Genomic DNA, 26,001 nt, shown 5'->3' with positions numbered 1-26,001 from the left:
GGGGGGGGGGATGGAGTCTCACTCTGTCACCCAGGCTGGAGTGCAATGGCACGATGATCTTGGTTCACTGCAACCTCCACCCCCTGGGTTCAAGCGATTTTCCTGCCTCAGCCTCCCAAGTAGCTGGGATTACAGGTGCTCACCACCATGCCCAGCTAATTTTTGTATTTTTAATAGAGACAGGGTTTTGCCATGTTGGCCAGGCTGGTCTCGAACTCCTGACCTCAGGTGATCTGTCCGCCTCGGCCTCCCAAAGTGCTGGGATTACAGGCGTGAGCCACCACACCCGGCCACACAAGGCATATTCACAAGCAGAGGACAGTCACCCACAGAAAGACTACTATACTTAGGGCCCAATGCATAGATACTAAGATGGGATCATGTACCCAAGGAAACAGCAAGACCAGATGATGAACATTTATTTCTTCATTCCACTGTTAAGGTCATTTGGGGAGTTCCAGTTATTCGCTCTTTTGGAAAAAAACCTTTTAGTTAATTTTTAAGTCATCAGGAGGGAGACACCAAACACCTAAACATAATATCGTCTACACAAATGTTTACTATTTATAAAGGCATCAGAGTAAACTAAAATAAAACTTCCCTTCAGCACATGGTTTTTGCCTTGGTTTGTTTTGGACTCTTTCAGTTCTTCATTTTTTGCTCCTTCCCTCCTGGCCCTCTAAGTGGCATGAGGTCAATTCCTGGTTCTCAAAGTGTGGTCTGAGGAACCTTGGGGGTCCCTGAAACATGAATTTTCTGGCACACACCCAGAGATGGGTGCGTATATGTGCACAGTGCCAGAAATGGGCACACACAGCATCAGCCCCCTGCCGCTGGACAGCATCCATCCCAGGACCACACTCGCAACCTCCTGGAGGGCCCTGGGCCTACTAGCTTCAGGGTGCTGCAGAGCCAGCCATAGAGAGCAGGGGTCATCATATGCCAAGAGACCCCCTGGAAGTTTGAGGGTGGGTCCTCGGTGCTCAGCCATGGGAGTCAGCACAGCAGGGCACTGGCAGGCACCCAGGCACCCATATTGACTCATCTTGTGGGTGGCTCAGGCACTCCCTAATGCCCCTGGCAGGCAGGCAGCCTTTGTTCCCTCTCTACCACCTCCCCTGGGGACCAGGAGAGAAGTCACAGCCAGGCTGCTGATTGGAGAGAGGGGCAGCCAGGCAGCAGGAAGCCCCACCCAGAGGTGGCTTCAAGGAGAGATGGGTTCAAAAGAAAAAATACAAGACCTGAGGTCTTCAATGAGGTCAGTGCATTCTGAACTTATTATACGATGTGCTGGCACAGGTCTCCACCTTCCCCATGTGCTGGCCCCTTCAATCCTTATCATGCCTTGCAGGTAGACACCACTCTCCTCATTTCACCGACGACGAATCAGGGGCCTAGAGAGACCAAGTAACTTTACTTGTCCAAGGCCACACAGCTAGTAACTGCCAGAGTTGTGATTTGTACTGACGTGGTCTGGGTTCTGGGTGCTCGTGCTGAACTGCTCTACCAGGCCACTCTGCCACTCCATCCAGCAGGTGCTATAGTCTGAATGGCTGCCCCAAAACTCATGAAATCCCAAACCCCATGGCTGTGGTATTAGGCAGCAGGGCCTTTGGGGAGGTGATGGGATTAGCACCCTTATAAAATAGGCCCACGGGAGCTTGTTCACCCCTTCCACCATGTGAGGGCATGGCAAGAAGCCATCTGTGAGCCAGGAAATTGACCCTTACCAGACAGAATCTGCTGGCACCTTGATCTTGGACTTCCGAGCCTCCAGAACTGGGAGAAGTAAATGTCTGTTGATGATAAGCCACCTGGTCTATAGCATTTTGTTATGGCAGCCCACATGGACTCAGCAGGGTTAAAAGCAGATTTTGAACACATATGAACACGGGTTCACGTTGACAAAGACACTTCCTAGCGGTGCATCCTTGAGTAGTTCAATCCACGGATGGCTGCTGAGCACTTAGGATGTGCTAGGGAGGCAGTGGAGACGGACATAAGGGAGAGGATGCGCTCTGGACCAAGCTCTGTGCAGAGCACTGGAATGAAAGCCCAGAAGGCCAAGGATATCCTCGGAAAAACCATCCAGCTGGGGTGCAGGTGTCCCCTCTGTGCTAAAGGTGCACCCAGCGAAGAGGAACTCTCCCAGCTTGGGGTGGGGTCAAGATAACCCCTTGGAGGAGGTGACAACTGTTTTAAAGGTTCAGAGTCCACCAAGGGCCAGTGGGGCAGAAAGCAGGGCAATGCAGTCTCAGGGCACAGCACATGCAGAGAAGTGAGAGAGATGCCGGGGGCTGGGGTGTGGAGCTCGAGAGGTGGAGAAAGTCTGAGATGTGTTGGGGAGGTGACCTGAAGGGGTATGAATGCCAAAAAGAAGACTTTGGATTTTAGCCTAAGCCGAAGAATGACATGATCAGATTAGCATTTTATTTTATTTTATTTTATTTTATTTATTTATTTTTTTGAGACAGAGTCTCACTCTGTTGCTCAGGCTGGAGTGCAGTGGCGTGATCTTAGCTCACTGCAACCTCTGACTCCCAGGTTCAAGTGATTCTCCTGCCTCAGCCTCCCGAGTAGCTGGGATTACAGGTGCCCGCCATCATGCGCAACTAATTTTTGTATTTTTAGTAGAGACAGGGTTTCACCATATTGGCCAGGCTGGTCTTGAACTCCTGACCTCAAGTGATCCACCCGCCTCAGCCTCCCAAAGTGCTGGGATTACAGGTGTGAGCCACCATGCCTGGCTCAGATCTTTCTTTTAGAAAGATCATAGGATGGGACAGGGCAGCAAGTAGTAGAATGTGGTTTTAGGGTGGGCAGGGAGCAGGCAGAAGCAGAGACACCCAGGCCAGTGAGGAGGCTGCTGAAATCATGCAGGAGAGATGGCGAACTGGGGTAGTTATGGCTTCAGATGCCATTTCAGAGGCAGAAGTGGTGACTAAGCTCAAGTGTGACCAATGGGTGTGGGAGTGAGGGGAAAGGAAGTTGGGGCAGGCTCCTACACTGCTGGCTTTATGGGTTGGTTGCACCATTATCTAAAATATGAACCATCAGAGGAGAAGCACATTTGGTGTTGGCCACAGTGACTAGTTTAGTTTGGGTGGGAGCTGTTGATTTTGAGGGACCCAGGGGCCACTATGGCAGTTACCATGGATGGGGTGTCATTGAAAAGTCTGCTGAGGGTGCCCAGAACAGAAGTGGTTGTTTCAGGGAGTGGGACAAATATTTCAGAGGTGGGATGATTCTGGAGGTGATATGGTTTGGCTCTGTGTTCCCACCCAAATCTTCTATAGAATTGTAACCCCCACGTGTTGAAGGAGGGGCCTGGTGGGAGGTGATTGGATTATTGGGACGGATTTCTCCGTGTTGTTCTCGTGATAGTGAGTGAGTTCTCATGAGATCGAATGGTTTAAAAGTGTGTGGTGCCTCCCCCCTTGCTCTCTCTTTCCTGCTCCACCATGGTAAGACATACTTGCTTCCGCTTCCCCTTCCGCCATGATTGTAAGTTTCCTGAGGCCTCCCAGTCATGCTTCCTGTTAAGCATGTGGAACTGTGAGTCCATGAAACCTTTTTTCTTCATAACCCCAGTCTCAGAGAGTTCTTTATAGCAGTGTGAGAACAGACTAATACAGGAGTCTATCAAGTGCAGGGTGAGGTTACTGGAATGATGATACTCTTTTTCTTTTTTTTTTTTTTTGAGATGGAGTCTCACTCTGTTGCCAAGCTAGAGTGCAGTGGCTTGATCTTGGCTCACTGCAACCTCCGCCTCCTGGGTTCAAGTGATTCTCCTGCCTCAGCGTCCCGAGTAGCTGGGACTAGAGGCACGTGCCACCACGCCCGGCTAATTTTTGTATTTTTTGTAGAGACAGGGTTTCACCATGTTGGCCAGATGGTCTTGATCTCTTGACCTTGTGATCCGCCCGCCTTGGCCTCCCAAAGTGCTGGGATTACAGGCGTGAGCCACCACGCCCAGCCGACAGTCTTTCATTATGGATGGCTCAGTAGGTGCTGTCATGGCTCTGCCCCATCCTGTGGCATTCGCTGTTCCCATCATGCAGACAGCTTCTGCCTGTAGCCCCCTGTACTCTCTGCCTCAGGGCTTTGGGGCCATGCACAGCAGGTTGGAAATATCTGGGAGATAAGATCCTCAGAGCAGCTTCCAACTAAGGACACGGGGAGTTGGTGATCAACATTCTACTTCTTCCTCCTCCGGTGAAACAGCGAGAGGCACAGTCTACACTGTGTCCTGGAGGTTCCCACTGGGACTTAGCCCTGGTTGCCCACAGTGGCAACTTGCTCACTGACATTCTTTGAACTAGTTTTTTCCTCTCCTTGTCCGACTTCCTTACCTGTGCTTCCTGGGATCACCTCCCAAATCCACTACTTGTCCCAGGGTCTTCGTGTGAAGGAACTCAACCCAAAACAGTAGCTCCAGCCCTTTGAGCTTCAGTTTCCTCCCCGTCCTTTGGGAGTATACCGAATGCTGTGAAAGCTGGGAGGCTGCACCCACATGTGAGGCTCCCAGCGCCGGACCCTGCACCCAGCAGGTACTGGGTTGGCGCCTCTCCCTGCCTTCCTCTCTCATACACACAATAGGTGTTTAAGAAACTCCCATCTGGCCAGGCACAGTGGTTCTTGCCTGTAATCCCAGCACTTCAGGAGGCCTAGGCGAGCAGATCACAAGGTCAGGAGTTCAAGACCAGCCTGGGCAACATGGTGAAACCTCATCTCTACTAAAAATACAAAAATTTGCTGGGTGTGGTGGCAGGTGCCTATAATCCCAGCTACTTGGGAGGCCGAGGCAGGAGAATCGCTTGAACCCAGGAGGCAGAGGTTGCAGTGAGCTGAGATCACGCCATTGTACTCCAGCCTAGGCGACAGAGCAAGACTCTGTCTCAACAAACAAAACAAAACAAAATAAAATAATAAAATAAAATTAAATTAAATTAAATAACTCCCACTTTCTCAGACTGCCTGGAAAAGCTGAACACTTCTTTCCTGCCAATCAACCTCCACAGGTAAGCCAATCCCTCAGGCCTGACCAGTCCTGAGGCTGCCCTGAACACCTTCCACGAGTCTTCCTATGCCTGCAGCAAAGGGCTCCCTGGGGACTTCCTGACAAAAGGATGGGCCAGAGGCACATGCTGTCTGGCAGGTGAGGCTGTCTGGGTTCCTCTGGGATAAATAGACATCTTGAGTGTGTCTATGCACTGAGCCAGGCACTGGCTAAGACTTCTCATTCACTATCACGTTTAATCCTCTCAGCAAACTGCAGGCTACTAATTCTTGCTCCAATTTCGCAATCCAGGAACCTGGCCTCAGAGTTACAGAGTTGGGTTACTGTCCCGGGCTACCACAGCCAGGAAGGGTGGAGCCAGGATTCAGACCTTAGTCTGCCAGAAGGAGCCCAGGATCCTCACTGGGAGAGCAGGAATGCGCCATGTTCCCCTGCTGTCCCCATGCCTGGCACAGGCTCTGCACAGAGAAGGAGCTTAGAAATGCGTGTTGGGCTGAACTGAACCAAATCAAAAGACTCCAGATGAGAAGAAAGAGCCCACTTCCTGTTGGACACAAAGTCCCTGGGGCATTTCTGCAGCGCCAGCTCCTTGTGCAGGGCCTGGCACACAACCGTGTTCAAGGCTTGGGATCGATAAAGGAGCGAGCATTTCATATTCTCGGCCAGAAGTTACACTGGGTCCCAGACCTATTATTGCATTAAGAGTTGCACAATACGATTTTCTAATTCTGTTATTCCTGCTGCATTCTTGCGTGAAAAAGACTTTTCCTTCATCAACTGTCCACAGCAACCTCCTTCCCTCCTCTAAGCTAAATCCGCATGTCTGAAGGAAGTTGTCCTGCGTGTCCCACTAAATACAGGTTCCTTTCAGCTCCCTCAGGGGTGGAGATGGGAAGAACCTGTAGCAAGCACCTACTCTATGCTTTAGCAAGTGCGATCTCCTTTCATTTTCATAACAGCCCCTGGGTCGGAGCTGAACAGCCCCACTGGATGGATGAGAAGACCCAGACCAGGGGAGTTAAATGACTTGTCTAAGGTGACCTGGCAAGTTATAGGCTGAACTGGGATCGATCCCAGATCTACCTGGCCCCAAAAGTTATGCCCTTTCTCCACCACCCACTTTCCTTCCAGGCCTGAGTTGCTTCCCTTCCTGATAGTGTGGTGGGTGCAGATCTCAGAACGTGTAAACCTGGTGACACCAGATCCGTCACTTTACAGTGAGTGAAGGAAGTACCTGGGGATCGGCTTACTAATTCTAGGGGCCAGTGAATTATTCACGCCACCATTAGCTTGGAGGCCCTTTCCGCCTCCCCTCTCTTTCCCTTGCTCCAGATCCTCAGATCCTGGCCTACCTGAGCTCGGCAGACCTGTGGGGGCCCCTGGTGAGGAGATGCTGGCAGAGCGGGGGGCTTGCCTGCTGCTGGCAGTGGCACTGCTGGGCCCAGGGCCCCGGGCCCAAGCCATGGAAGGTAGGCACTCTTGGGACAGACATGAACTGGGAGGGGAAGGAGGTGGGTGGGCAACAGCCAGGGGCTCAAGAAGTTTCTACATGGGAAGCCAGAAAGCAGGAGGTCCTTTTAGGGGATGTGGCTGAGTTGAGAATGTGTTTGTTCCTGAGATGGGGGGAGACAATATTTATTGAGTGCCTGCCGTGTGTTGTATATTTCACATGTAGGTTGCATTTAATCTGCACAACAAACTTCAAGGTGGATGTTAGTCCCCCATTTTCCAGATGAAGAAACTGAGGACTAGAGATATTAAGTAACCTGTCCAAGGCTACATGGTCACCAAGGTTGAAGGGAATGGCTCCGAAAACTGTTAAAGGTTTATTGCTAAAGAGTCTTTTTTTTTTTTTTTTTGAGACAGAGTCTTGCTCTGTCGCCCAGGCTGGAGTGCAGTGGCCCTATCTCAGCTCACTGCGACCTCCACCTCCCGGGTTCAAACAATTCTCCTGTCTCAGCCTATCGAGTAGCTGGGATTACAGGCATGTGCCACCACGACCAGCTAATTTTTGTATTTTTAGTAGAGACGGGGTTTCACCATGTTGGTCACGCTGGTCTCGAACTCCTGACCTCAGATGATCCACCTGCCTCGGCCTCCCAAGGTGCTGGGATTACAGGCATGAGCCACCGCACCCAGCCTATTGCTGAAGCATCTTTATTCTCCTCCTCAGACCCTGCTGTGCATCCCACTGCCAAGCAAGTGAAATCGAAGTTCCTTCTTACGGTATTCAGCGCCCTCTGAGTGTGGGCTCCAACTTCCATATCGCATTGAGCCTCAGTTTCCTGCATCCCTTGGGCATCCCATGCTCTGGCAGGGGAATCACAACCCCTTCTGCTTCACCCTCAGGGATCTTAAGCCCTGCTGTCCCCTCTGTCTGGAAAGTCTTTTTTCCCTTTTTCCACCTGAGAACATCTGGCTCACCCTTCAAGCTCAGATCAAATACCACTCCCTCCATCGGCCTTCCACATCCTCTATCAACCTCACATGTGCCTTCACTGCGGCTCCTGGAACCCTCTGCCTGCACTGTGGTCCCCAGTGGCTTTGTGCTGCTCTGGCCTTCCAAGCATTGTTTACCTGTCTGTGAAGCCGGGGTGATATCATTTCACCCTTCTGCAAGGCTCAAGTGGGGCTCGGAGGAATTGTACCTTTCCAGTCACCCAGTCACTGGCAGAGATGGGATGGGCACCCAAGCGTCTCAACCCATGCCTGGGTGGTGGGAGGAGGTAGCTTTTCATATTTTCTGGCCACTGGGGCTTAAGGGGCCTTGGGGTAACCCTGGGCATCAGTGTGCCTGGCTGGGCCCTAGTGGACAAGGCCTCTGCTTATGCTGATGACTGGAGCCACCTGGGCTGTAGGAATTCCACTCTGATGCTCTGGTGCCTTTCCCTGCCCTGTGGGTAGGGCCGGGAGAAGGACAATAACAGGCATTGGGCAGAATATCTATTTGTCCTTTTGCCATAAAGGCATGAATTAGATGCCATTCCTGCCCTGTCCCACCCCAAGAGCCAGGCAGAGAGCCGATAATGTCCATCTGTGCAGCCCTCACACAGCCTTTAGCTCATCAGTGCTCACAGTCACCCAGCAAGGGAGGCGCCACTATCCCCATTTCACGGCTCACAGAGGCTAAGTGCACGTGCGTCTGAGCCTTTGTCTACGCCATTCCCTCCCTGCAAATCTTCCCCAACTGATGAAACCTTCTCATTCTTCCTAGACAAACTCAAATATCACCCCCTCTGGGAATCTGGCCCCTCCTTGCTACTGCTGGCCCCAGCAACATCAGCTTTCCTCTCCCCGGACCCCAGAGCCCCTTTGTGGCCACAGTGCAATCACGCTGTGTGTTTTGTCTCATTTGCCTGACTCCCCCTGCCCCACTCCATGGTGAGCTTCCCACGGAGGGGCCCATTTTGAATCAGCACAGGTCTGGTACAGGGCACATGTTTCGCGAGTGTGTCTTCTCTTATACGGATTTAGTTAAGTGTATTCTTCAGGATGGTTTTGGTTGCAAGTAACAGAAACTCAACCTGGATGAGTTTAAGCAAAAACAAGAATATACTGGCTCTGTAACCAGGGAGGCAGGTGGTAGCCGAGCTGGGCTCTGGGATGCCACAACCAGAGCCTCTGGGCTCCAGGGCCACTTCCACTTTTCACGTGGCTCTTCCAGTTCACAGAGGGGATTTTTCCTTAAGCCCTGAGCATAAATAATAATAATTTTTTTTTTTTGAAATGGAGTCTCACTCTGTCTCACCCAGGCTGGAGTGCAGTGGCGCAATCTCGGCTCAGTGCAGCCTCTGCCTCCTGGGTTCAAGCGATTCTCCTGCCTCAGCCTCCTGAGTAACTGGTATTACAGACTCCCACCAACATGCCTGGCCAATTTTTGTATTTTTAGTAGAGATGGAGTTTCACCATATTGGCTGGGCTGGTCTCAAACTCCTGACCTCTGGTGATCCACCCACCTTAGCCTCCCAAAGTGCTGAGATTACAAGCCTGAACCACCACGCCTGGCCATTAATAATTTTTTAAAAAATTTAAAAGAGTCAAATACCGACCGAATGCAATGTATGGACCTTGTTCCACGCCCACGGCTCCCCCTCCCAGTCAAGGGACCAGAAAGGAAAGAACCCCTATCTGGGCATTCTGAGCAGAACTCCAGCCTAGCCTGGAGCACACGCCCACCCTGCGGCCAGTCAGTGTGGTGGTTTGGGAGCCCCAGGACTCCCCAGCTAGAGTCAGGCATCCACCCCTGGGGCAAGGAAGAGGAGGGAGGGTTACCACGTGGAGGCAAGGGGGGAGCAGTGCCTAAAAAGGGGGCTATTGTTGCCAGAGGCGAAGGAAGTGGTATTGGGCAGACCCAAAGCAATAGATGTTCACCACAACAAGTAACTTCTCTTTCCCGGGCTCAGTTTTCTCATCTGTAAAATGAGCCAGTAGCACCTGCCCTGCCTATTTCATGGGGCTGTTGTGAGGATTATATAAGATCATTCACTCACTCATTCATTCAGCAAATATACACTGAGCACCAGCTTTGTGCCAGGTACTGCTCCAAGTGCTTGCAATACAGCAGGGAGAGGGACAGAAATCCTTGCTCTCATAGAGAGCAGGACACTGAACCAAATCAATAAGTAAAATAAATAGTATGTTAGATCCTGACGAATTCTGTGGAGAAGCATACAGCACTAAAGGGAGAGAAGGAGCATGGGCTGGGGAGAGGGTTTCAGGTGTAAATCAGGTGTTAGGGAAGGCCTTCCTGAGAAGGTGACCAGGGATGTGCTGGCTATTTTGTTGACTTTTAATTATGAAAAATTTCAAACACACCCAAAGCACAGAAAATCATACAATGAATCCCTATGTCCCCATCAATCACCTTCAATAATTATCAATGTTCTGCCTTTCTTGTTTCTTCTATCCCACCCCAGCCCCATTCTGGGAGGTGTGGAGAAATCTAAAGCCTATCTCAGATGCCATATTATTTCACCCATAAATATGTCAGAATATGTCTCTAACAGAGAAACACATAAAACTGTATATAACCTCAATATCTTTATCATGGTATAATAAGTCTTTAATTTAAAAAAATGTTTTTAGAGACAAGGTCTCTCTCTGTCACCCAGGCTGGAGTACAGGCTGTGGTCATAGCTCACTGCAGCCTGGAACTCCTGGGCTCAAGTGGTTCTCCTGCCTTAGCCTCTTGAGAAGCTGGGACCACAGGAGCACTCCACCACTCCCGGCTTCATTCCTTAATTTATGTGCTAACTCAATTCATGTTCAGTTTTCCCCAAATATTGACCAAAAATATATATATAATAAATATAATATATTATATATCATATATGATATATGATATATAATATATAATATATTATATGCTATATATAATAAATATAATATATTATATATTATATAATATAATAAATATAATATATTATATATTATATAATAAATATAATATATTATATATAATAAATATATTATATATTATATATAATAAATATAATATTATATATATATATATTTACAATTCATTTGTTCAAATCAGAATCCAAACAAGGTCCATACATTGCATTTGGTTGATATTTGACTTTTATATTTTTTATAAAATTATTATTATTTGTAGAGACAGGGTCTCACCATGTTGCTCAGGCTGGTCTCAAACTCCTGGCGTCAAGTGATCCTTCTGCCTCAGCCTCCCAAAGTGCTGGGATTACAGGTGTGAGCCACTGCACCCGGCCTTGACTCTTTTAATACAACAGTTGTGCCTCCTTCCCCCCTTTATCATTTGTTGTTGAAGCCCCAGCGTCATTTATCTTATAGAACTTCCCACATTCTGGATTTGCCAAACGTGTCCTCATGGAATTACTTAAAATGTTCCTCTAGCTTCCATATTTACTCTAACTGTAGACAGATCCAGAGACTTCCTGAGATTCATATTTCTTCATTTTTTTTTTCAAGAAGACATTTACTGGCCCGTGTTCCACTTGACACTTATCTACATCAGTGGGTTCAGGGTTTGTTAGCCTGGTCTATTTGTTACAAAGTTCTCCAAATTAACTTTTTCAGTTTTTTTTTTTTTTTTTTTCACTGTCAAATAGTCAGCTGAAGCGAATTTGTTTTTTTTTTTTAGAGGTTGGGGTCTTGCTATGCCTAGGCTGGTCTTGAAATACTGGGTTCAAGTGATCCTCCTGCCTCAGCCTCCCAAAGTGCTGAGGACACCCGGCTATATATTTTTAATTATAAAAATTTTTATTTGCCTGGCTTATTTGACCAGTAAAAAAAAATTCAAACATCTAGCAAAGTTGAAAGAATTGTACAGGGAGCCTGTATGCCCAGTCGTCTGTTTTGCGTCTCATCAACCTTTTACTCAGTGATTAGAACAGAGTTTGATGATGTTGTCGGGAACCATTATTTCATTAAGGCTTGCAAAATATAATTTCCTTGTTGAAATTTTTTTTTTTAATTTTGAGACAGGGTCTTTCTCTGTTACCCAGGCTGGAGTGCAGTTGTTCCACCATGGCTCACTGCAGCCTTGACCTCCCAGGCTCAAGTAATCCTCCTGCCTCAGCCTCCCAAGTAGCTGCGACCACCAACATGCACCACCATGCCCGGCTAATTTTTAAAATTTTTTTGTAGAGATGGGGGTCTTACTATGTTGCCTAGGCTGGTCTCAAACTCCTGGACTCAAGTGATCCTCCTGCCTTGCCCTCCCAAATTGCTGGGATTACAGGTCTAAGCCATCATGGCCAGCCAAAATTATGTTTTCCTAGTGTTGTTATTCTTTCTGAAGTCTTCTATGAATAAGCTTTCCTGGCCGGGTGCGGTGGCTCACGCGTGTAATCCCAGCACTTTGAGAGGCCCAGGCGGGTGGATCACCTGAGGTCAGGAATTCAAGACCAGCCTGGCCAATATAGTGAAACCCTGTCTCTACTAAAAATACAAAAATTAGCTGGGCATGGTGGCGGGCACCTGTAATCTAGCTACTTGGGAGGCTGAGGCAGGAGAATTGCTGGAACCCGGGAGATGGAGGTTGCAGTGAGCCGAGATTGCACCATTGCACTCCAGCCTGGGCCAATAACAGCGAGACTCAGTCTCAAAAAATAAATAAATAAAAATAAATAAGTTTTCCCTCACCATCTATTTAGTTGTCCAGAAATATAGTCCATATAGGAAAGGCCAAGTAGATGTTAAATTTCTATTATCAATTTCCTAAAAAAAATTGATACATGAGTTAGTGCCTAGCAACCTCTAAAATAAACCAATGAGTTTCATTTTAATTTCTTTTGAGTTGCATTGTGAATTCTTGTTTTTATATACGTGATCTGTTTCAATCCACTGCAAGCATCACTCTCTTTTGATGCTCGAATTGTACCTTCTTTAGCCAGTGGAAGCCACTTCAAGTAGGTTTCTGTGTCTTTTCTTTTTTTTTTTTTGAAATGGAGTCTTGCTCTGTCACCCAGGCTGGAGTGCAGTGGCACAATCTCAGCTCACTACAACCTCTACCTGCCAGGTTCAAGGGATTCACATGTCTCAGCCTCTTGAGAAGCTGGGATTACAGGCATGTGCCACCACACCCAGCTAATTTTTGTATTTTTAGTAGAGACAGGTTTCTCCATGTTGCCCAGGCTGGTCTCGAACTGGTGAGCTCAAGCCATCCGATCCGCCCACCTCAACCTCCCAAAGTGCTGGGATTACAGGCATGAGCCACTGTGCCTGGCCAGGTTTCTGTGTCTTTTGACACAATCTCAGCAGTCTTTGATAGCTTCTTTGCTGTTTGGCATAGCAAGATAACCAAGTATATTTTGTGTATTTCCTGTATTAAACCTGGTACCAGACATTGTTCTAAATAGCGTTGTTCATCTTAGTTGAACATAAGAATCCTAATCGAAATCCTAGAGGTGTAAAATGCTACTGGATTCTAGGCCTTCTTGGTAGACAGAACTAGGAAATAAATTTTTAAAAAATAAAAATAAATCAAGTTCACACTGATACTTTCAATTCAAATTAAGGGTCACAAGAGTTTTACTTATTATTTTAAATTTATATCTATCAGGCTGGGCGCAGTGGCTCATGCCTTATAATCCCAGCACTTTGGGAGGCCAAGCAGGTGGATAACTTGAGGTCAGGAGTTCGAGACCAGCCTGCCCAACATGGTGAAACTCTGTCCCTACTAAAAATATAAAAATTAGCTGGGCATGGTGGCGGGCACCTGTGATGCCAGCTACTTGGGAGGCTGAGGCATGAGAATCGCTTGAACCTGGAAGGCAGAGGTTGCAGTGAGCTGAGCTCATGCCACTGCACTCCAGCCTGGGCTACAGAGCCAGACTCCATCTAAAAAAAAAAAAAAATTATACCTACCACTCTTACACTGAAAATATTGGTTTCTATTGACATTAACTTACTTATTTGCTCTATTCTAATATATAATAGTTGCAAAATGATATTTAATATTATTACTAATAGTACGTTTACTGAATATAGTTTAAAATGTTGTTGTGGTTCATTTTGTCCTTGAGATATATCCCACTAGGACTGTGTGGTCAAAATACTGTCTTTCAAAATCATTTGAAATCATTTTTCCCCATATGACTATGCCTCCAAGTTGGTAAGATCCAGGTTATTTGTTTCAGTTTGGGATATTTAGGGGTTACTTAACTTTTTTTTTTAATCTCTTAACATTATATAAAGTATTTTATGTGCTTACACAGTGAAAATTATGAAACAGGGCACATTTAAGGAGATCCAGCCGCCACGCCTGCTTCCTCCCCTCTTTCTACTACTTCCCCTGACAGAGAATTATTCTTATTAGTTTCCTTCCATTGTTTTCTTTTGTTAAACACAAGCAAATCTGCACATATAAAAATGTACTTTTAACATTGTAGTAAACTGTGCACATTTTCAGTTGAGGAGGTTATTATTATTATTAATTTCAAAATAATGTTTTAATAATTAACTTAAATTCCCTACTGCATAATGTTTTAACTAAAATTCTAGGGCCCTGCCTGACACTTCCTGTCTCCTTTCCTGGCTTGCTTTTTCTCCGTAGTTCTCACTGTGTCATAAACTATATATATATTTCTTTTATTTTTTATTTTTTATTTTTTTGAGACAGAGTCTCACTCTGTTGCCCAGGCTGGAGTGCAGCAGCATGATCTCGGCTCACTGCAACCTCTGCCTCCCAGGTGCAAGCGATCCTCCTGCCTCAGCCTCCTGGGTAGCTGGGACTACAGGCGTGCACCACCACACCCAGCTAATTTTTGTATTTTTAGTAGAGACGGGATTTCACTATATTGGCCAGGCTGGTCTCGAACTCCTGACCTTGTGATCTGCCTACCTTGGCCTCCCAAAGTGCTGGGATTACAGGCATGAGCCACTGCACCTGGCCCCATAAACTCTATATTTTACCTGCTATGTTTATTGTCTGTCTTCCCTGGCAGAATGTAGGTTCCATGAGGGTAGGGGTTTTGTCTGTTTTGTTTCTGCTGTAACCCCAGCACCTAGAACAATGCCTAGCACTCAAACAGTATTTGTGGAATGAATACCAGCATGCTCCATCAGCATCTGAAGAATAAGTAGATGCATGAGCAAATAAACACACGGCCTTGTGTTCCCTCATCCCATCCCATCCCAAGAACCCAGCTTTGTAGCTGGGCCCACTGCCCTTACCACATGTACCCAAGACCCCAGCATGTAGTCTCAGTCATCCTTCTCTCTTGCCCCAGGTGTCAAATGTGGGGGTGTGCTCTCAGCACCTTCTGGAAACTTCTCCAGCCCCAACTTCCCTAGACTGTACCCCTACAACACAGAGTGCAGCTGGCTGATCGTGGTGGCCGAGGGATCCTCGGTGCTGCTCACCTTCCATGCCTTTGACCTGGAGTACCACGACACCTGCAGCTTCGACTTCCTGGAAATCTACAATGGGGCCTCACCAGACAAGGGCAACCTGCTGGGGAGGTTCTGCGGCAAGGTGCCCCCGCCGCCCTTCACCTCCTCCTGGCATGTCATGTCTGTCGTCTTCCACTCGGACAAGCACGTGGCCAGCCATGGCTTTTCTGCAGGCTACCAGAAAGGTCAACGGGGGGCCTCAGGGACCCGGTGCAGTGGCTCACGCCTGTAATCCTGGTGCTTTGGCAAGCCAAAGTGGAGGATTACTTGAGCCCAGGAGTTCAAGGGGGGATTTGGCAGTGGAGAAGCTGGCCCTGGGGTGGAGGTGGGAAGATAGCAGCAGGGCTCAGGTGAGACCTACAGGGTCTCAGCATATTGGCGCATAGGCTGCTCTGTAACCTGCACGACCCAGCTCTCATGCATAGTTTATAAGGCAAAAGCAGCCTCCTCACCGTTCATGACCGTGCTTGTAATCCTGGTAGCTGGGGTTCCCACCTTCATGGCAATGCTCCCCATGCTGCCCCCCGTTTCTCCCGGAGTCCTCAGAGGGTCGCACTGTGCTCAGGAATGAGGCTGTCACGCTCTACTACCCTTGTCATTCTTGTCCTGTGTCATGGCATAAGGCCACAGGAGGGGACACCACTGCTGTTGGGGCCTTCTGCGACATCCCGCCACTTCACAGCTTGGGAATCCTTGCCTGAGTTCCCACACGAGGGTCTGGGTGGAGCTAGTGACTGTTATATCATGTGTCCCTAACCCCTCTCTCCTTCAACCAGGTTTGACACCTGCCTCTCAGTCTAGTGAGGGGAGAGGAGGCCTTGTTCTTCTTGCCTTTCTCTTTGATTCACTCATCCTTGTCCCCAGGTTCTGTGCAAAGGCTCAAATGTCCTGCTTCCTCCCAGTGCGAGAACCAAAGGCCTCATTGATGTTAACTCAAACAGTAGACAGCCACAGAGGCTACTGGTTCCCAGGGTCCACCAACAGCAATCCTGGGGGACTCAGGTGGGACCCCAGTCACTGCTGCATTTGGAAGGATAGAACTGTAGAATGCCACAACACAAGAACCATAGGCTGATCTAATCATAGTTTTGGAATTTTAGACCCTTAGATTTGTAGAAATGTTAGGATATCAAAGTCATAATACCATCAGCCACATTTCCTAACATTTTTAAAAACAGGAATACCTTTATGTCAAATGGAACCTTAATTTAATCCCCCATTTAAAAAAAAAAAGATAAAGGCAATAAAAAATAAAGGCAATGTTTTAGTGGTATGCATTTATTCTGTAAGTTATTTTTGTTTGTTTGTTTGTTTTTTTGTTTTGAGATGGAGTTTTGCTCTGTCACCCAGGCTGAAGTGCAGTGGCGCAATCTTGGCTCACTGCAACCTCTATCTCTTGGGTTCAAGCCATTCTCCTGCCTCAGCTTCCCGAGTAGCTAGGATTACAGGCGCGTGCCACCCACCATGCTTGACTAATTTTTGTATTTTTAGTAGAGACGGGATTTCGCCATGTTGGCCAGGCTGGTCTCAAACTCCTGACCTCAAGTGATCCACCCGCCTCGGCTTCCCAAAGTGCTGGGATTACAGGCGTGAACCACCGTGCCCAGCCTGTAAATTCATATTTTAACCTTTTTTTTTTTTTTTTTTTTGTTTGAGACAGAGTATTGCTCTGTCGCCCAGGCTGGAGTGCAGTGGCAGGATCTCAGCTCACTGCAACCTCCACCTCCCAGGTTCACGCCATTCTCCTGCCTCAGCCTCTCTGAGTAGCTGGGACTACAGGCGCCCGCCACCACGCCCGGCTAATTTTTTGTATTTTTAGTGGAGACGGGGTTTCACCGTGGTCTTGATCTCCTGACCTCGTGATCCGCCCGCCTCGGCCTCCCAAAGTGCTGGGATTACAAGCGTGAGCCACCGCGCCCGGCCTCATATTTTAACTTCTTATAAGCCAATCATTAAAAACACAAATAAATATTGATGGCCTCCAATGAGTTAAATTTTTAAATGTAGAATATTTAAATTTTAATATCTTGTTAAAGATATTAAAGTCTGTGGGTGCTGTCTTTTCATTACATTAAAAGAGGGCTTGAAATACAGCATAAGAATGAAATTCATACCAGGTGCCAGCAGGTGCTCCAGGGGGCTGCTGGGGAGCCCCAGGGCACAGTTGGGAAGTCTCCGCGAAGGTTGTTAGTGTTGGAAGGGATCTCACAGGCTATCTAACCCTGCCCTCTCATTTCACAAAATCTGAGTCCCTGAGAGGGCCTTCCTAAAGTCACATGGCTGGGCCAGCACTGGGAAAAGACGCCAAGTCCTTAGACGCCCCATACAGAGCCCTGGTCACACAGCCGTGCCATAGGGCGAGATGCTAGAGTCTCAGGAAACACATCCCACATATGCCCTCCCTGCTGGTGACCTCCAGCAAGTCACGGCATTCACCCACACTTGCCTTGTGGTTATACTTGCCAAGCTGGCTTCCTGAGAGTTTCCGGCAACATATTTTCAGACTCTGCTCAAATCTGAGCCCAGTGGATCAAGCTGGTTCAGTCTTATGATTTCTAATGTTCCAATGAGTCTCAGAGAGGCTGGGTTACTTCCCCAGAGTCACACAGCTAATAAAAGGCAGAGATGGGAGACTACTTGTCTGCAGATGTCAAACCAAGCTCTACTTCATCAGGTCCTCTCTCTAAGTCTTGGTGTCCTTATCTATTAGGGAGGTTTGATCACATTCCTGAGCTCAGGCACCTCAGCCTCTGTGCCCCACTGGCCTTGTAGGAGTGGACAGTGAAGGTCACAAGGGTCAAATGCACAGGATCCATAGTTAGTCTTCCTGGGTTCAAATCCCACTTTCCCAGTTACCAGGTGGGTGACCTGCTCTCAGGGCCCTGACCACGTTCCCTGGGCCCTGCCACTTCAATGTGCTTCTGCCACCCTCCACAGTTCTTTGTTGGAGGGCTTTTTTCTGAAGTCTCGGTAGGTCACTCCCAGCCCACAGCAGCCCTCCGCCTGCACTCTGGGGAGTTGGCATATAAATGCCACAGCTCCCTCGCTCCTAGATTGACAGAACTCTGAAGTATGTGCTTTACCCCGTCCCCAGAGTTCCCCCCGAGGTCAGCAGCTGACTTGAACACACCTTCCCTTCTCTGTCCACTCCCTCCCTCCCCACTTGGGGGCCCCTGGATTTCCCAAGTAAACTCCTTGCACTCAAATCCTTATCTCAAGGTCTGCCTGGGTGAACTCAAACTCAAGTAAGCTACTGAACTTCTTTGCCTCCCTTTTCTTAATTATAAAATCAGAGAAACTGCAGCACAGTCCTTGTGGGGCTACTCTGAGGATTTGAACAGGCAGCATAGGTGCCAAGTGCTAGGCCTGAGCACGTGCTACACTTGCTACTTGGGTAGCAGGTGCTTGGTGGATGGTAATGAGGCCCTCATGAGATACCTGTGGGGGCAGCATGTTGGAGTGTCTTGTTCCCAAGGGAGGAAATTGGGAGCCACAAGGAGAAAGGTAGGTCAGCTCAAGTGGGCTCCCTTGCAGATGTGTGTGGCGGTGTCCTGACTGGCCTGTCGGGGGTCCTCACCAGCCCTGAGTACCCCAACAACTACCCCAACAGCATGGAGTGCCACTGGGTGATCCGGGCCGCCGGCCCTGCCCGCGTCAAGCTGGTGTTCGTGGACTTCCAGGTGGAGGGCAATGAGGAATGCACCTATGACTACGTGGCTGTGCTTGGGGGGCCTGGCCCCACCCGTGGGCACCACTACTGTGGCAGCACAAGGCCCCCCACCCTCGTGTCTCTGGGCCATGAACTGCAGGTGGTCTTCAAGTCCGACTTCAACATCGGAGGCCGTGGCTTCAAGGCCTACTACTTCTCAGGTAGGAGGGGCTGGAGCTTCACCCTGAATCCTCCTGTGCCTACTGGCCTCCTGTCTCCCCATTACACTTGCAGGGGTCACACCTTTCTGCCCCCTAGCAGTCTTGGGCTTTCTGCACTCTCTTCGCTTGGAATGCTCTAGCATACCCTTGGCCGATGCCAAGACATAAGCATGTCACCTCTGCGAAGACTTCCTGTTTTACCAGAATTAATCCCTTTTTCAACTCCTAAGTTTTTTACACTATGATCTAACATTTGTCACTTCTGTGTGTGGTTTGCATGTCAATCTCCCCTGTCTGACTGAGTCCCTTATGGGCTTATTTTTGCACGTGGCACATAGTAGGTACTCAATATTTGTACAAATGAATGGATGAAGTCATGGGAACTTTACAGTCTAGTTAGAGAGATTATAAGGAAACAGACAGTGAAGCCATTATGATCTGTGCTATCCATCAGTAAGAATCGTGGATGACTTCGTGGAGGAGAGAATTGAGCAGTACCCTGAAGGAGTTAGACGGAAGCAGAAGGGAAGGGCGTTCCAAGCAGGAGGAACAGCATGTGCAAAGGCCTGGAGGGCAGAGTGTTTGGTATGCTCATAGTACATACCCAATGGGGCAGTGAGAAAAGGGGAAAGGCCAGGCATGAACCACATCATCTGTCAAGCCAGGGAGTTCGGAGGTAACTCTGAGGACAGGTATTGTGTATTATTATTGAATTCCTAACAGGGCCTACACCTGTCAAGGGGACTGTCAATTGGAATGCAAGTCCCAGCTTTCAGCTAGTTGCAGTTTAAAACAAGCTTTGGGATCAAGCATCCGAACTTTCAGGTAGTTGGGATCAATTGTCTGGTTTGCTAGCCATGGTGCCCACAACCTGCCTGGTGGTTTTAGGACCACTGTGGCACCTGCTGCCTAAGCTGTAACTGCAGAGGGTGACTTCTCCTCTCCCCTCACTGTTGCTCCTCCCACCTCCCCGTCCCCCACCCAGGAGAATGCCAGGAGGTATACATGACCATGCGGGGCAACTTCTCCAGCCCACAGTACCCCAGCTCCTACCCCAACAACATCCGCTGCCACTGGACCATCCGCCTGCCCCCGGGCTACCGGGTCAAGGTGTTCTTCCTGGACCTGGACCTGGAGGAGCCCAACAGCCTGACCAAGACCTGTGACTTTGACCATCTGGCGGCCTTCGATGGGGCCAGTGAGGAGGCACCCCTGCTGGGGAATTGGTGTGGACACCACCTGCCACCACCCGTCACCTCAAGCCACAACCAGCTTCTGCTTCTGCTGCACACGGACCGCAGCACCACCCGCAGGGGCTTCTCTGTGGTCTACATCGGAGGTCAGCTGGGCTGTGGGAGTGGGTCCACTGAGGGGGCAGGGGAGGCTTTGCAGCCTCGGTCTTTGCAGGCTCCTTCCTCCATCCCACCAGTTTGTCCTGCCCCCCCACGAATGGTCTTCTCCAGCGCCATCTCCGTTGGCTACACCCTTGCCCATTCTCGGGACCCCGAGACTGGACGGCATGGCTCCCACCTGTTTCCACTATTGCAGAGCCTCCTTCCCCAGCTCCTAACTTCATGAGTCCTCACCCCTCCCCATCTGGTTCCTTCCCCCTGGGCCCCTGGCCCCCCTTGTGTTGTTATTGGTCCCCTGTATCCAGGGGAAATAGACAAAATATGGTAATATTGTTGAAGGTAAAAAAATTGGTCTAACAGTGGGGATGTCTACCAGCCGTGCTTGGATCATTCAGAACTACTCATTGAAAACATGATGCTTGTTTTTCCTCACTCAACAAGAAGCCTGGAGCTAGGCAGCTGCTGTATTGGTCCAGGGGCTCAACACTGTTCCATATGTTATCTCTGGGACTCTCTGAGCCTCACAGCTGCAAGATGGCTGCCATAGCTCCAGGCATCACATCCGTGTTCGAGGCTGGAGGGGACAGGGGAAGTGCCAGCTGCAAATGGCTCTTTATCAAGAAAGCAAAAGCATCTCTAGAACCTCTCACAGGACTTTTACAAAATGTCCCATCAGTTTGAACTCAGTCAGATGGCCATGCCTGGCTGCAGAGGAAGCTGGGAAGCTGGTATTTGGCTTTCTCAGGCTCCATATTATTGTTTAGATTTGTCAGCCAAGAGGGTCCACCATTGCTCCCCTCCTCCCACCCTTCCTTGTCTATGGGCCCAGAAATATCTGCACTCTGCACCTATTGTGCCCTCTTCCTGGCCAAGCAAAGCTCCTCGTTGTGCAGGTATAGCAACAGAGGTGCTGAGAGGGGAAAGACTTCATTGTGACCACATGGGCAGTCAGTGGCACAGCCAGGATTAGAACTTACTCTCCTGCCTTCTTCTTGCTTGTTTGAGAGGGGCACAAGGGAGGGGAGTCCAGAGCTAAGCTCAGAGAGACCAGGGTCACGTCCAAATGCTGCCATTTACTGATCATCCAAGAGGGCTTATCTGTAAAAGAGGTTGATGAAGGCCCTAGACAGGTGGTCATGAAGGCCAAATGAAGTAACAAGGTCACAATGCCTGGATCCAAGGACATCTTTCCTTCAGGAAGGTGTCTCAGGCCTGTTCAGCATTCAAAAGATCTTTCCTTACTCCATATGCAAGGGGAGTTGGGGCCAGGGATGGAGGAGATGGTGATCTGCAGCAAGCTTGCGGCAGAGCTGTGAACTTGGGCAGGCCAGCCTCTTCGGGCCTCAGTGGGCTCCACCTGCAAGCTGGGGTGGGAGAGCTGTGGCTCTGATAGCACAGCCCTGGAGAGCCCAGCTCCACTGGCTCTGCCTCCACTAGCTGGCATGGCCCCATGTCTCTGTGGGCCTCAGTTTGTCCACCTGTAAGATGAGGATATTGATGGAAAGATCTTTAAAGTTCCTTTTGCCTCTGATAGTCTTATTTCCAGAACTCTGCCAGGCCCTCTCCTAGCCCTGTGTGATTTAGGACAAGCCCCTTCTGCAGAGAAGGAGAGAAAGTTAGGGGGCTTCTCATCCCAGCTCCTGTTCCAGGGGCTTCAGGGCAGGAGTGCCCACCCCCACTCCACCCCACCTCCCTCCCCCTCAGATCCCTGTGGGGGCCAGGGGCAGACAGGGGCACTCACACTGGGTGAGGCTCCAGATGTGGCCCAGGCTGCAGGAGGCCTCCCCACTAGGAGGGCAGCCACAGTGCCAGCTGGGGGTGACACACAGTTCATCACCACCGAGATCATCGTGGGAGACGGCTGGCCCATAAATCCCCGACTGCCCAGATACCAGAGGCTGAAATATGTCTGAGGCATTTCCCAGAGAGGGGTTGAGAGTTCCAGGCCTCTGCCTGCCAGCTCTCCTGCCTTTTCTTCCCACCAGGCAGCTGCCTTCCTTTCCCCTATCCTCACCCCTGCCCCTGCGTGCACGCGCGCGAAATGTCACCAAAGCCACACACACACACCACAAAATCACTAAACACACACACACACACACACACACACACACAAACATGCTCACCCAAACAAACATGCTCACCCAAAGCACACACACACACACACACACACAAACATGCTCACCCAAAGCGCACACACACACACACACACAAACATGCTCACCCAAAGCAGATACTTTGAGTCATGTGTACACTGTCCTGGCCAGGAGGGCTGCAGGAGCCTGCTGAATAGGGTGAACAGACCATGAACTTTGAAATCCTATCGACCCGGTTGGCCACTGCAAACAACTTCATCTCTCAGAGCGTCCATTTCCAAACCTGTAAAATGAGTTTAGTCACATCCATCTCCTGGGGTCATTGTAGGGAGGGAAAGTGAGGCTTCCCTCACCACCCTTTTTAAAACTGAAACTCTCCTTCCTCACTCCTCCCCAATTTCGATTGGCTCCACTCTCCCGCTGTTTCTTCTTTGCTTGATTTTCCTTCAGAGCACTCTGACATGTGGGTGTATTTTACATTTATTGCCCCCTCCCCCATCTAGAATGTAAGCTCCACAAGGCAAGAATTTCAGCTGTGTTTTTTTCCTCATTTTTGTATTTGTGGTGCTGAGAATAGGACCTGAACATAGCAGGCCATCAATATATTTGTTAAATAATTGAATGAATTGCCTGGCGCATGGCCAAGCGATTAGCAGATGAATTTTATGATTATTAAGAACATTCATTCATTCACTCAGCATTCACTGGGCCTGCCAAGCTCTGTGCTGGGCCCAGAGGACGCTGAGAGAATCAGACTTGGTGCTTTCCCTGAGAAGCTCACGGTCTGATGGAGTTGAACGGAGTAACCCGTCTAAGATATCCCGCACTTGCCCTGTAGGATTCCGTAGGAGCTTTTCTTACTCTGGGCCTCAGTTTCCCCATCCACCACCCTTTGTGGGAGGGTAGGGGGTGTTGGGGAGGTGAGGGTCAGACTGCCTGACCCTAAGGCTTCCAGCTCCTCCCTCTGGTTCCCAGTGGTGCCCATGAACGTGAGCTGCTCCCGCACGGACTTCCAGATCGTGATCTCCACGCAGGCGCTGGCCCCACTGGAGCGGACCAAGGTCTACCTGGGCAGCCGGGGCTGTACCGCCCAGGAGGTCGGCGGCAACTTCAGGATCCAGGCGCGCTTTGATACCTGCGGCACTGAGTCTCAGGTAGGGGCTGGCGGAGGGGGCAGGCACAAGGGAGGGACTCTGACCCTGCTGAAAGGCACCTCACGTTCCTGAAAATTCAGCTTCTCCCGGCTCTGGGGGCCACACAGGCCTGGATGCAGAGCTAAGCCCTTCTTGGCTTTACTTACCTCAACCAATTTGCTCAGGGTAAATGTAGCAAAGAACTCCAGTAGGAGAGACAGAGGAGAGGGGGTCCCTCTGGTTCCAAGCTGTCTTCCTCTTCTCTTCCCAAATGTCTTTCCTAACCCCAGCTGCTGCTGCCTAACCCCACAGCAACCTAAAGATGCTACCGGTCACTCCTGCTACACGGGCCCTGCTGGCTGAGCTGCCAGCAGTTCTTCTTTGCTGTTCCTCCCCTTTCCCTTCAGTGCTCCCCAAGGACCCTGAAGACCTCACCCCTTTAATATGCAGATCCGTGTGGGAGCCCTGCTTCTCCTACCCATCCCCAACCTGGTGATCCAAATCCATCCCTGGGCTCCACAGCACAAAAGGCCCTTTCGAGGCACAGGATGCCCTCCCTCAAAAGGCTATGAGGCTTACAGGTCCATTTTCCCTACTACCCTTGTATTTCGGAGGCCGTGAACCCAGACTTAGGGCCCTCAGAGAGTCACTGGGCAGTGGCTCAAGCACCCTGGATATTTGTATGCTTAGGGACAGGTCAGGAAGTGGGGTATGCAGAAAAGGAACAGTGGCCTCTGTTGGAAGACTCTCCAGCCTTGAAATCCAGGGGCTTTGCAGCAAACCCTCCCCCGCCTCCCAACATCAGCCACATGTATGCCTCTGGCCCCTCCAGGCCACCCTCTGCCTGCCCCAGCCTCCTGGCAGCCACCATCCTTTCGACCTAAGAAGAGGAGGACGGTAGGGGGCCAGTCCTGGCTGCCAAGGTATTCTGCCCTCCCCCTATTCCATGCCCTAAGTCTCCCAGGGGTTTTGTTTGGGACAGAACCACATTCCATAAAGTCATGGAATGATGGAGACAAAGAATCCGAGAAGCAGGGACTCAGGAAATCCTAGAACCAAGGACTCATAGACACTCACTGTCTCATAGTCACAGAACCACCACCAGAACTCAGAACCACAGAACCATGAAATCTTGGGGTCAGTATCTTGGAAACATAAAATCAGAAAACCTTAGATTCATGGATTCTTAGTGTAACCCTTATAAATCCTAGACCCTCAAGGATCAGTCTTTGCATAGAGTTGCTTTGGAAGATACGCAGCTCAAACAGCTGACAGCAATAAAAAGTAATGCCAATCTTCACGTGCATCTCTTTAAAAACATTAGAGACTTGACTCCCTCCACGGCCATCAACACCCCATGTTGTGTGGCTTTTCTTTCTTTGTCAAGTCTGTCACTCATCAAAACCCCCTAAAGCTTCCCCCCACCCCCATTCTCTGAGTTTTCCCTCCCTTCCTTATTATATAGATTTACTTTGGCCTTTCACTGGGTCCCCTTCCACTCTCAGGAGTCTTTCTTTCCCCAGTGTCCTGATTCTATATCCCAAAAATCCTGGGCACAAGTTCTCAGATGGGAACAGGAGCTCCTTTGGGGACATGGAATCAGAGCCTTTTGGAAGCCCAAAGTTGGAAGAGACACATAAAGTCACCTAGTCCATAAAACTGATTTGTGACCAGCCTGGTCAACATGATGAAACCTCGTCTCTACTAAAAATACAATAATTAGCTGGGTGTGGTGGTGAACTCCTGTAATCTCAGCTACTCAGGAGGCTGAGGCATGAGAATCGCTTGAACCCAGGAGGCAGAGGTTGCAGTGAGCCAAGATCGTGCCACTACACTCCAGCCTGGGCAACAAGCAAGACTCTGTCTCAAAAAAAAAAAAGAACTCTCCTGATTTGTGACACCTGTTCAACCCTTCCCCAAAAGGGTCACCCAGTCTCTGGTGCTGGGGACTTCCTACCATTCACAGCTGCTGTGACTCTGCTAGGCAGCTTTGATTTTTAGAAGCGTCCTCTCAGAAGTGCTACTTGCTAGTTGGGGCCAGTTAGGAAACCCTGAAGAAGGCAGTGGCTGCTGCAGATTGGGCGTGGTTGGGAGAGGAGTTCTGCATCACTGCTGACCACGCCAGACCACGCACCACAACGCTACCCTCCAGCCTGGGCCTGCAGGCCCATCGTCTCAGGGCCACTCGACTCCTTCATCTGCGGTGGGGAGGGCAGCTGGGTGCCGGGCCTCCACATCTCGTTCCTCGATGGCTCTTCCTGACACTAGGCTGCTGTTCCTGGGGTGGCCAGGGACTCAACACAGGATACCTACTGCAGATATCATCGGGGGAAACCATACCGCACTGGGGACAAAGCTCCTAAGGTGGAGGCGGGAGACTTGGCTTCTGACCTAGCTCTGGGCAAGTCATTGCCCTTCCAGGCCTCAGTAGTCACGTCTGTAAATTTGCCAAGGATGAGGGATTGGAGTCGATGCTTTGAAAAGCCCCCTGTGGTTCTATATTCTTTTGTTTGAGCAAGATGTGATGGCCAAGAGCACAGTTAGGAGTTGGGCAGATCTGAGTGAGAATCTGGGCTCTGTCACTATGTGACATCAGGGAAGGGATTTAACCTCGGAGCCTTAGTTTCCTCCTCTGTGACATGGGTTTTTTTTTTTTT

General features: G+C 49.6%; 1 protein-coding gene across 3 annotated transcripts in view; it reads left to right on the top strand.

Annotated features, from left to right (window-relative positions):
- Positions 1 to 26,001, top strand: part of CDCP2 (CUB domain containing protein 2) — a 54,710-nt gene that overhangs the window by 27,502 nt on the left and 1,207 nt on the right. The window contains exons 2-8 of one of the 3 annotated variants that reach the window (XM_032137235.2): positions 4,973 to 5,158; positions 6,152 to 6,237; positions 6,310 to 6,489; positions 14,734 to 15,081; positions 18,431 to 18,766; positions 19,752 to 20,105; positions 23,187 to 23,365. In XM_032137235.2, the coding sequence (XP_031993126.1) occupies positions 5,130 to 5,158; positions 6,152 to 6,237; positions 6,310 to 6,489; positions 14,734 to 15,081; positions 18,431 to 18,766; positions 19,752 to 20,105; positions 23,187 to 23,365 (1,512 nt within the window). In that variant the 5' untranslated portion in view covers positions 4,973 to 5,129. Of the gene's footprint in view, positions 1 to 4,972; positions 5,159 to 5,194; positions 6,238 to 6,309; positions 6,490 to 14,733; positions 15,082 to 18,430; positions 18,767 to 19,751; positions 20,106 to 23,186; positions 23,366 to 26,001 lie in introns of those variants that run through there. The other 2 variants (XM_032137238.2, XM_032137237.2) reach the window with 2 other exon arrangements.

The sequence above is a fragment of the Hylobates moloch genome, unplaced genomic scaffold (assembly GCF_009828535.3).
Source record: "Hylobates moloch isolate HMO894 unplaced genomic scaffold, HMol_V3 SCAFFOLD_18, whole genome shotgun sequence".
NCBI classification, from domain to species: Eukaryota; Metazoa; Chordata; class Mammalia; order Primates; family Hylobatidae; genus Hylobates; species Hylobates moloch.
Note: the sequence above shows the minus strand (reverse complement) of the source record. Positions and strands in the feature narration are given on the sequence as shown.